Here is an 11,672-nt window from a genome sequence, read left to right as displayed (position 1 = left end):
ATGGAGTGGTGTTGAGCAGTTTGCGTTTTTGTTTCATGTTCTTCTGCTGCACCGACCCGGAGCGGCGATGGATATGGTGGTTATGCTCAATTACGTCAAGCTTTGCAGCCACCACCACGAGCAGCACCGGCATTGGTACCTATATCCAAATTTGGTAGAACAAATCAATTTGATCATAATTATGCTGTTATAGTTTCTTTCCTTCTTTCGTTTGGTACGCACGTGGGGTCCGAATGCTGCAGTGTGCAGAAGTAAAACGATTGGTGAAATCGCGTGCAGAAGATTAATTTGCACTTCTCCGTCTCTGGGAGACCGCACGGCGCGCTTTGGTGGTCAGGGATTCTTCTTTCCATTCAAAATGTGCTCATGTTACCTTCAATATTATATAGCAGGATAGCGTGATATTTATTGCATATTCTAATTATTCTTAGCTACAAAAACAGGCTAACAAATGTAACTGTCGCAATAGAGTAATTTCCCCACTCCTCCTCAACCACCCGTATGGTTCGGTTATGTCCCGCCTATTTCCTGTCCCAGAAGGGATAACTGCTTCAAAAATTGCTTCGCATTGGTCAACGTAGATGCACCGTAGATTATCCTGCGATTGCTGTTGGCTGTTTGTTTCGTTTTGATAAAATCTACCAAATTCTGATACTCGATGTAGTTGCCACCGCCGACCATGAATACAATGGCTTCTTGGAATGGAGCGCGATTTTTCGGGACAATGTCACCTCCCTTGAGTAGCTTGGGATCTAAATACAGATAGTCGTCCACCTCTCCACCGGCTCGGCACTCCATCAGCTGTTCGGTGATTTTCGTGACGGGAAGGTTCTGGAAGCGGGTTTAAAATTTACTATGGCAGTTCGCTCAAACACGGTTTTCAATGACTTACATGTCTTTTGACTACCAAATTTTTAACGCCTTCCATCACAAAGGACGACCCTTGAGTGACCAACTTGGAGAACATCGAAACTGTCTTCGTTCCACTTCCCTCGTATTGGTTCGGGTTTGTCACTGTGCTCTTCATTATGCTCCTAGGGGATAAAGATGACAAAATGATAATGATAATGGTAATAATGAATTTGAGGCAATGTCAACCTTTTAACATTTATAAATTTTATTAGTTGATTTGTTAATCTATCGGCTACTAAAACTAAATAGTTTTATTTCAATATGTTTAACCATTGGAAGCACAGGTTACCAAAGGTTGATTCCGAAGACCTCCAGACTATCAGAGTATGGAATTTGTCGGAAGAGCTTCAGGTGGATTTTTAATATTCATAAGACCTTTAGAGCTTCAGTTATCTTAGTTAGCTCGTTACCGTAGGAGTTGAACAGGACTGTATAGCTAACAGTTGATTTTGATCGGATAATCCCGTGGAATTAAACCGGCTAAATCAAATGCTAAAAATAAGAACCTGAATTTATCCACATATGGTGTGATCTGACTCGTTTTTGCAACATATCGGGTGAGATCTTTCCTTAATTTTTCTATTAATTTTCATGAAATATTATATATTAGTGATGGGTAAACCGATTCATTACAGTGAGCGGTTCAGAACCATGTGTTCAATTTAATGAACCGCATCATCTGAATGGCCAACAGGCCTGGGTTCAATCCCAGTCGGCGCCGCCGGGATGTTCTGAGGCATAACATCTCTGATCACGCCTTCCTTCGGATGGGAAGTAAAGCCGTTGGTCCCTGGTTCATGAGTTGATGGGTCGATAGGTAGGGTCCAGGTGTGGGAGCTGCCTTCCTGGCACGTCGGTAGCATTGGTGCTCAGCACGGAAAACAAGATCGACGGAAAAAACAAACCAAAGAAAAAAAAAAATCTGAATGGCTCGCCGGCCCTTTTTAAATAAATGGTTAGTTAGGATCGTGTTATAAAGGAAGAGACAATAAATTAAGAAAAAGTTAATGTCAGTATTAAAGGAAAAGAATAAAACACATGCAGGGTTGCTTCCAATCGCTTGCTATAAAAAAAATGTTTTTCTGAATTATAAAATCATTAGATGTTATTATGATATAAAGTATGTGTTTAACACATGAACCTTGTCAATGTCACTTTCAGAGTGCCACAATCAGCGATTTTATGATTCGTGAGCGTTCACTCAGTGTGAGCGCTCACGAGTCGTAAAATCGTTGGTTGTGACTTTCTGAAAGCAAATTTGACTTGGTTTATGTATCAAACACTTGCCTTTCAACGTCATCTTGTATCCAACAAGTACAAACTATCATTATAACATCTAATGATTCCAAAATTCCAAAAATCATTTATTTTATAACAAGCGAGTGTAAGCAAGTCTGCTTCAGATCAAGTTGTACTTCTCCTCTGTTGCACCAGTGTTCTAAATTTAAAAAATCGGGAAAAAATTTACTCACTGGATTTTCGATGAAAATCGAGAAGAAAATACTCACGCACTGAGATGTCCACATTCAATTGGTTCTTGACACCCCTTCCCATCCCCTGCGTGGATAAGTATCCATCAAATTTTTAAAAATGGTTATGGACCGTGTACATTTGTCAACCCAAAGGTTCTACGTAGTTTATGAACAAAACCTTAAACTTTCCACGTGGTATACTGCCCTGTGCGGCATAACAGTCCCATTAGAATTTTTGATGAAAATGAGTTATACATTGAAATCAGTTGTCAAGTACCATCATTTTACAATGTACACGCAAAGCTTCTTACTTTGTTCAGAAAATGTCGCGAAAATACCAAAACTATGTTGTCCCATCCATAAGAGCCCATGAAGAAAAAATAACTTCAACAGCATTTTCGCAGCTTGCTGTTTTAACGAATGGGACAACTATGCTGAAAAGGGCAGTATATGTGCAGCCCCTAACTCATAGACGTAGCTAGAGAGGGGCAACCGCCCCCCCCCCTAAACTCAGCAACACAAAGGCTTTCGGGGAAATGGCGTTCGGTGAAATGGCATTCGGCCAAATTTTCCATAGTAAATTTTTTTTTCGCCCCTCCCTAGCTCGAAACCTGATTTAAGACAAGCAGTGGTGAAGAAATCTGCCCGTTTCAAAATGTATATGCATCCGTTTCTTGCTTAAAGCTGGGTGTAGACAATGCAAATAAATTGATCATCTAAGTTGAATTCAACTGACTTGAACGCGAATTGAAAGTGTAAACCATGCCATTCAACTGACGTGATCAACTCACTTGAATTGAAAAAAGTTTAACTAGCTCATTTTCAAGCCAATTTAATACAACTGAGTTGATCACTTGCTTTGTCTAAACCCAGCTTAACGATAGACACAACCGGTGACATTCTTTTATGAAAATGTCCACGTTAGGTTTTTGCATACTTGAAGGCGTAAAATCATGCCGCACACTTCAATCTTACTCAGAGAGAGAGAGAGTAACTTCTACTCAGGTGGAAGAAAAATTTCTAAAAACGTAGGTTAGGGGCTGTCCATAAACCCTACACCGCACATGGCCGTTCAATCTTACTCAGAGAGAAAGTAACTTCTACTCAGGTGGAAGAAAAATTTCTAAAAACGTAGGTTACTCAGCGCCAGTGTCTGTTTTTATCACACACGCAAGGAGTAGCGCTTCAACCCAGTGTCGATGAATTGCGTTTGTTTTGAACATCTTCGTAGTTACGAAACGAGCGAAATGAACAAATGAGTTTATTATACATCAACGAATACGCGTTTGTTGATATTCACCAGTGCTCGATTATCAAACCCAAAATTGTCAAAATCAGAAGTGATCCTCAAAAGCAAAATAGGGTATACGTCCCTAACCTCGGTCTAATATGCAGCCATCGATTACGTTTTTAATCATAACTCATCAATGAATTTACCTGCAAACGATATTCTACTTGGTTGGAAATGCTAACATGAAGCTTTAGTGTGATGATTTATTAGCTGAGATATTCTACTGCTAAATGGTATGCTTAGATATGCTTATCATGTCGTTTGCTATCAGAAACCACGAAAAGTTGAAAAACTTACTTTTTTTAAGACAATAACTCACGAGGGAAATGTATGTAATATGGGTCTATTGTCCCCAAATTGGGTCTATTTATGGATGCAACTTCGTCCTATCTTGTTTGATCCTCAAAAAAACGCTCTTGGTAACGTTTTCTGATGTATTTTTTTTATCACTATCACTGTTAACTTAATGCTCTTCATTCCTCAAAACATTTCTTAGAGAAAATTTTACGAAAACTACATTAAATCACTCAATTTAAAAATTAAAAATTAAAAATTTCGCTTATCGTCTTTTGACCGCAGAATATCTAAATCAGAACATTGTGATGTTCATTATACAGGTTTGGCAGAAAAAATCTCCCTTCCTGTTCGTTCCTTATCATCCAAATGCAAAACAACATTGTTGACGTTACTCTTATTGCTATATGCTGTCAAATGAATTTCATGGGCCATAGTTAGGAACATAGAAAAGAAATGTGTCCCTAAAGTTGGGTCCATGTTTTACTTGTGAAAACGTTGTTAAACAATTAAAATAAACATAAAATATTCAAACAGCAACTGTAAGTTTTACGTCTAGTGTGTATTATCAGGTAATTCCAATCAATAAATGCCATAATCAGGCCATTTGATGATCGTCAGTCAACCTTCCCATCTTAACCTTATAAGTCATGGCGGCTAAAAACTCCGAACATTGTGATATTCTCAACCAGTTTTATTACTTACGAGAGCTGAAAATGTATTGAAATGTTGTGATATAAATTGATTTGTGTGTGGTACACATTTATCAACCATCAGTGATCAATATTTTCCTTATTTTTTGTGTAATATTCCTTAATTAATTATTTATTTGCGTGATAGGCCGAATGAAAGGACTAGACCCACATTACATACCGTAACCCTAATCAACGAAATTTTGGGCAAAATGATTATTTTGAATATTGTCGACCACACTGCCTTAATCATCGATATTATCATCAGTTCAGCTTGAGGCAATAATTTGCCGTCGACTTATGTCTAAAAACCACGTTCTTCAGCGCTATATTTGTTTAAAATGAAAATAATCATTTTGCATTTGATCCTCAATATCATCCCGCCCAAGATGAAGACGAATATCAATATTTACAACAACAGAGGCGATAATGAGAATCCAGCCACGAATGAAGAAAAACAAAAAATGTTATTTTTGATACTCAGGGGTTGCCTAGATCAAGGGAATTTGTTTATATCAAAATTCAAATTCATGCAGGTAGTTGGTCTATCTGTTAAGGTTTTCTTCATATTCAGCTAAATTGAGTGTAGAAGAAAGGATTTTTATCAGCACTGCTCAGCGCTGAGTCACCTACGTTTTAAAAAGTTTCTCTTTCATACCAAAACCAACAAACCGACATGAAACTTAAACTTAACTCTTGATCGAGAATCCATAACGGCCAGTTCAAATGTGCAGCGATCCCATCTATCCAAACCATAGAAATTTTTTATCTAAAAACATAATTTGTGAAATAGATTAAACACGAACCAGCTCATAAATTGTATAGACGTGTTTTTGACTCGAACGTGATTTGTGATAAACTCTATCCGCGAACACAAGGAAAGCAGTAAGTAGCGTCGTATTTTCCCCAAATTTCGCGTGACGTACTTTCAGCCGCTGATAAGACGAGACTCTTTCACGAAATCCCCATGCAACTGAGTAAAAGTGAGGTAGTCTCAGTCGAGCAGCCGTATAACTTACTCGGGGTTTCGTTGTACAATGCTATTGTTCTGTGCCTCAAGTTGCAATTGGTGTTTTTTTTTTATCGTTCAAAATGGGCCAAAGGGTCTCAGAATATGAACGAAATACAAAATTCAAAAAAGGTCGGAAAAGGTTACTCAATTGATGAGCACATCCAGTTTTTGCAAATTTGCTTGAATTCACCTCAACTTTGAGTCGATCGAGCGGAAAACTTCAATTAAAATTAATGGGAACACGGCAAATGAGAACGACCCAAAATTTGAGTTTAGTTCACTCATAATCGCCAAAAGTGCAGGAACTCAGCGATGAGTAAAATTTGTCTCATGTTTTCCCAGGTTTTTTCCAGAATTTTCCAGGGAAAAATTCCCGAATTTGAGAAAAGTAAAGATTGGATTCACTAAGTCTATTGGTACTACTCCGAGACTGAATAAAATTTTCGTCAATTTCCTCATTTTCCGGCAGATTTTCTAGGTTCTCCACAGGAAACCATGAGACAAATTTACTCATCGCTGAGTTCCTGCACTTTTGGCGATTATGAGTGAACTAAACTCAAATTTGGGTCGTTCTCATTCGCCGTGAAAATTAATCACCCCCATTTTTTTTAAATCCCCAATTTTAAGTGATGATAAATTTAAATAAATATTCACTCACACAAAATTCAGAATAAAACAATAATTCTAGATAGAGCTGAACTTAGGGCCTAACAGATTTTGTAAACAATTACTTCTCTTGATGACTTTCCCTATCAGATGGTTAGGTTGGTCTGCGTGGACGTACCTTGAATTTCTAGAAATCATCGGTAGAAGTCATTGTTTACAAAAGCTGTTACGCCTTAATTCCAGCTCTATCTAGAATTACCTTTTGAACTCTGTTCCCCTCTAAAATTAATATACGAGTGACGAAATAAAGAATTAAACCAAGAATACTCACTTCCACCGCTGCAGATACGGCATCGGAGCCAAATCGCAGCCGCATTCCTTCAGCACCTGTTCCAGCTTCTGATACTCCGATTCGGGCATATTCGTACAGATGTAGTAGATGATGAACAGCCGCATCTTGTCATCCGGTGTACCGAATTCCGGATCCCTCATCAAATCAACGAGCGGTCGATCCAGCGCTTGTTTGGACATAATCTTCTCTTCGAATTCGAAGTACGAATCCAACCTTCGGGCCTTGATAAAATTCAGAACCGCCGTTGCTATCTTCGTGTGCATATCGATCAGCCGTTTCTTCTCCATCAACTGAGGCAGGGAATTGACTGCACTCGTCAGCTTGGCCGTGTTGTCATTCACCATCGAAAAAGCTACATCCGACTCTCCGTCAATTCCCATCGTTGATTTCAGCTTCTTGATTTCATCCTCCGATGAACGATACTGTTCCAGCTCTTCCTGGATAGCTTCAGCTACAGTTGGGAATGGACTTCCCTTATGCGAACTCCAGAACTTGTCCCTCGAGTCCAAATCGCAAGCCTTCATTTTGGACTTTGCCCCCGTCGAAGCTGCTTTTTCGTTATCATCCTCCACAATCACCCGATTCAGGGAAAGTTCCAGGACATCGTGCGCCAACGCTTGGTATGTCCACGTATGATGCAGCGGAGTGGCCATGTCAACATTTCGATCCATCAGGATTAGCAACGGCCGTTGAAAACTGAACGTTCCCGTCTGGGTGGCATCCATGTGGAATAGATTGTTGCGTGCATCCCATAGATTTTCTCGTAATTTTTTCTCCAACTTTCGAGCTACCATTTCAGCAGCCGTGTTCTTCGGACATCGAATAATTGGAACGCTACCCAGTGTCACAAAAACCGAAAATAAACTATCTACTATGCTGTCCATGATACCTTCCATTTCAAAATCCTGCGTATTTGCTCGGTTGATGGCTGAAAATTGAACCAAGCTTGAAGTTCTCTATTAATGAAACCGATTCAAAAATCATACCGTAATACGACAGGGAATCACTATTCTGGTGCTTCAGAACAAACATTTCATCCTCCAGTGTAATAAAATTTACGTACTGATCGTAGACTTTGTGGATATTTGCCACACATCCGGCCTGCAGTGCTGCAGCAGCCAGGTCTTCCAATCGTTGCCGGGAGATGGGTGAAATAAAATTCAAATGGTAAACGTCGTACAATCCGTTCTGGAAGTCCTGGGCAATACGTCCAAGGTTTTCCTCTGTCGGTGCACAAAAGTATATCGCCGGAACATCCGGAATCGAATCTCGATCCGAATGGAGTTGTCTACAATGAAAATAAGGAACTCAATAATGCTCAAGCAAGATTATTTTTAGTTCCAAGCAGCGCTTACATATGTAGCGTAACACCTAATTCACGTAGCTCTCTGATGGCAATTAACGGCGAAATAATATCCTGTCCCACACGATCGTAGATCAAAAGCTTCCAAACGGGTTCCGCGGCCAGTGCTTTGGTTTGGGGCTGGTTCATGTTCAGCATCTGCTTGATTGCATCTAGAAGAGAGGAATTTCATTAGCAAAAGAACACTTACTACGCTAGAAAACTTACTTATTTGCCTGTCCTTGAGGGTCAACATTGTGTTGGATGATTTAACTATTGAAATGCTAACTAAAAAAATGTATTTCTTCTGGTCTCACTCCGATATTTTAAAAGATATTCAGAGAAAAATTTCTGCTATCACTACTGCTAAATAAAATACGTTCGTGGACAAAAATATTCTAGTGACGTTGATGATTCACTGTCAAAGTAATCTAGTACATCGTAGTATTTATTCAGCACGATATACACTAATTAAGCGCCCGAGGGGATAACAGATGAGGTTTTGGTGTTTGTTGAAATATTTCACAGTAAACCTGCAGTTTCCCGACCAACCATTTCGTTAATTTTCTTTAATTTTCTTCACACGGTAACCCCAAAATACCCAATAAAGACAACAACGTAAGCATTTTCGAGGGAGACTGGGACTACCCATTAAATGAGTAAAAATATTACCCATTTATGAGTATTTGTTATTCAAACATGAATCCTTACAACTTGTTTTTGTAGTTGTAATTACTCACATATGGGTAAAATTTTACTCATTTAATGGGTAGTCCCAGTTTCCCTCGAAAATGCTTACTTTTTAGTCATTATTGGGTATTTTGCGGTTACCGTGTAAAGAAAATTAACGAAATGGTTGGTCGGGAAACTGCAGGTTTACTGTGAAATATTTCAACAAACACCAAAACCTCATCTCAGCGCAAAACAATGCATTAATGAGTAGAATTTCGCCCATTTTTAAGAAAAGTGCCTTAAATCATTTATTAAATAAAAAAACATTTTGAGTAATTGTGAGCCACAAATAAGTAACGATAATTGTGGATAATTCATTAATGCGTAACAAATGCTTATTAATGCGTAATGAGTGAGGTAAGGGGCTGTTCATAAACTACGTAGACAATTAAGGGGGGGGGGCAATTATCCGCGGCCCATACAAATTTTAAAAATTTGGTCTGGACAATTGTCTACGCAGGTTTATAAGGGGTGGGCTAGGAAACCCAAAAAACTGGCTACGTAGTTAATGAACAGTCCCTAATGAGTTAATGAGTTAAGCCTCTTTTCTTTAAAATGGGTGAAATTCTACTCATCAGTGGGTATTTTAAAGTTAACGTGTGTTGTGCATTTGTCAAACAAAACGTCAACATTGTGAGTTTCATCCGTTTGATCCCTTTGATCCTCGGTTCGAGTGGTAAACATGAACACTGAAATGACAGAATACACTTAGGTATATCTGATTTTCAATACATTAATGCATAAAAATACACTTTTATTTTTCTAATACACAAAAACTACATACATTCAAAAAATACAAAAAAAAATACATTATTACACAAAATACACGTTTATTCGATAAAAATACTTCAATACGTTCATCAATACGTTGGCCTGAATCGAAAATACACAAGTGAATCGCCCCTCGGATGCTTCACATCAATACGAACTCCATTTTTGCAAATGAGCAGTTTGGATTTCGCCATGAGCATTCAACTACTCATCAACTCTTAAGAGTTACCAATTTAATTCGTTCAAATAAATCTGAAGGTAACTCAACTGGAGTTGCTCTTCTAGACATAGAAAAAATCATTCGACAGTGTTTGGCATGAAGGTTTGATTGCTAAATTTAAAAAGTTTAATTTTCCACTTTATATTATGAAATTAGTTCAAAATTATTCAACTGACAGAACTCTGCAGGTGAATTATCAAAATTCCAAATCTGAACGATTACCTGTTAGAGCAGAAGCATAGAGGTAACTCTAAGACTAGAAGGTCCCGAAATAACGTGCTCAACTTTTTGGCTCAGCTCTGGTACTCTCTTCGGTCCCAAGCTAATCGATTCACCCCTCGAAACATAGGAAAAACCAATAACCCCTCATTTTATCTGTCAAACTTTCATAGCGAATCAAAACAAACATTGCGTAGTACTAGAATTTCGACTAGAATGGGGTACGTTAATCGTTTGCTTGGGACCAATAGGCTATTCAAGTAGTGAATCAATTTAAAATCGTTAGTTTCCACCGGTTGGTAGCATTCTTGGGCCTATATTGTATAACATTTTCACTTCGGACCTCCCTGATTTGCCTCAGGGCTGCCACAAATCTTTGTTCGCTGATGATACAGGCATTTCCGCTAAAGGAAGAAGTCTTCGTGTTATTTGCAGCAGACTGCAGAAAAGTTTAGATATTGGGCCGTATGAATAAAAAGAGTTTACTTTACTTTCCCGTGCTTTTCTTACGGGAAAAGTAAAGTAAACGCTTTTATTCATACGACCTATTTTCTCTTCTTATTTACAAAAATTGAAGATTTCTCCCAACGCTTCCAAAACTCAACTTATAATATTTCCACATAAGCCTAGAGCTTCGTTTTTGAAACCTAGTAGTAGCACAAACGAAGTGACAGACGGAGCGGCTCGAAAACTTTGGTGACTAACCTGCTATTTCAATTTTTCAGTGTACCACATGGCAACACCACTACTACTGGATTGTACCACATGGCAACACTACTACCCTACTACTGGATTGTACTAGCATTTTCGCCAAATGTATTAGAATGTTTTGGTTCTATCTCTTTCACTCTATTCAAAACTGAAATGCATAAAAAAAATGACAAAATGATACGCACTCTTTGCACACTGTCAAAGAATCATTGAACACAAAATCAACTTTGTTCAAATCAAAACAAAAAAAACTAACCCATCTGGTGAATGATGGCACAAGCTTCCAAGAAAATTCTATTACAGTTAACCACATTATTTTAATGGATTTCTTCGCCAGTAAGTCGTCTGTCACTTCGTTTGTGGTAGTAGCATAGAGGTAACTCTAAGACTAGAAGGTCCCGAAATAACGTGCTCAACTTTTTGGCTCAGCTCTGGTACTATCTTCGGTCACAAGCTAATCGATGCACCCCTCGAAACATTGGAAAATCCACGAACCCCTCATTTTATCTGTCAAACTTTCACAGCGAATCAAAACAAACATTTTGTAGTACTAGAATTTCGACAATAATGGGGTACGTTAATCGATTTGCATGGTACCAATGGGCTAGTCTTCTTCTTCTTCTTCTTTTCCTTTTTTAACGTCGGTCTCTGTTCCGCAATCTAGTGCCAATCACTGACGTACATCGATTGCCATCCATTGACGGCAATCGAATGTGCAGATTGCCATCCATTGACGGCAATCGAATGTGCAGGAAGGCAGCTTCCAAACCTGCGTAGGATATCGCACCCATTCATCAGCACACATGGGCCGGGACCAACGGCTTTACTTCCCCCTTCCGAAGGAAGACGTGACCAGAGGTTTTTATGCCTCAGAAAAATCCCAGCGACCTCGACTGGGATTGAACATAGACCCATTGGGGTGTTAGAAAGCAGTCACGCTTACCACTACACCACCGGCGCCGGCATAGGCTAGTCAATTAGTGAGCCAATTTAAAATCGTTAGTTTCGAATTGATTGCGCACTTGACATCGGAAATCACTGTGTGA

The 11,672-nt window shown here is 38.9% G+C and overlaps 1 protein-coding gene across 1 annotated transcript; it reads right to left on the bottom strand.

Moving 5' to 3' along the window:
- Positions 1-374: 374 nt before the first annotated feature.
- Positions 375-8,343, bottom strand: Slh (sec1 family domain containing Slh). The gene is made up of 6 exons (XM_065234399.1): positions 8,202-8,343; positions 7,987-8,146; positions 7,618-7,919; positions 6,611-7,559; positions 893-1,034; positions 375-831 (listed from the first exon to the last, which is right to left on the bottom strand). The coding sequence occupies exons 1-6, from the start codon at positions 8,227-8,229 to the stop codon at positions 511-513; spliced, it is 1,902 nt and encodes a 633-aa protein (XP_065090471.1). The 5' UTR covers positions 8,230-8,343; the 3' UTR covers positions 375-510.
- Positions 8,344-11,672: the final 3,329 nt, after the last annotated feature.

The sequence above is a fragment of the Ochlerotatus camptorhynchus genome, unplaced genomic scaffold (assembly GCF_037179485.1).
Source record: "Ochlerotatus camptorhynchus isolate MF236.1 unplaced genomic scaffold, CSIRO-AGI_Acam_v1.1 ptg000038l, whole genome shotgun sequence".
NCBI lineage: Eukaryota > Metazoa > Arthropoda > Insecta > Diptera > Culicidae > Ochlerotatus > Ochlerotatus camptorhynchus.
Note: the sequence above shows the minus strand (reverse complement) of the source record. Positions and strands in the feature narration are given on the sequence as shown.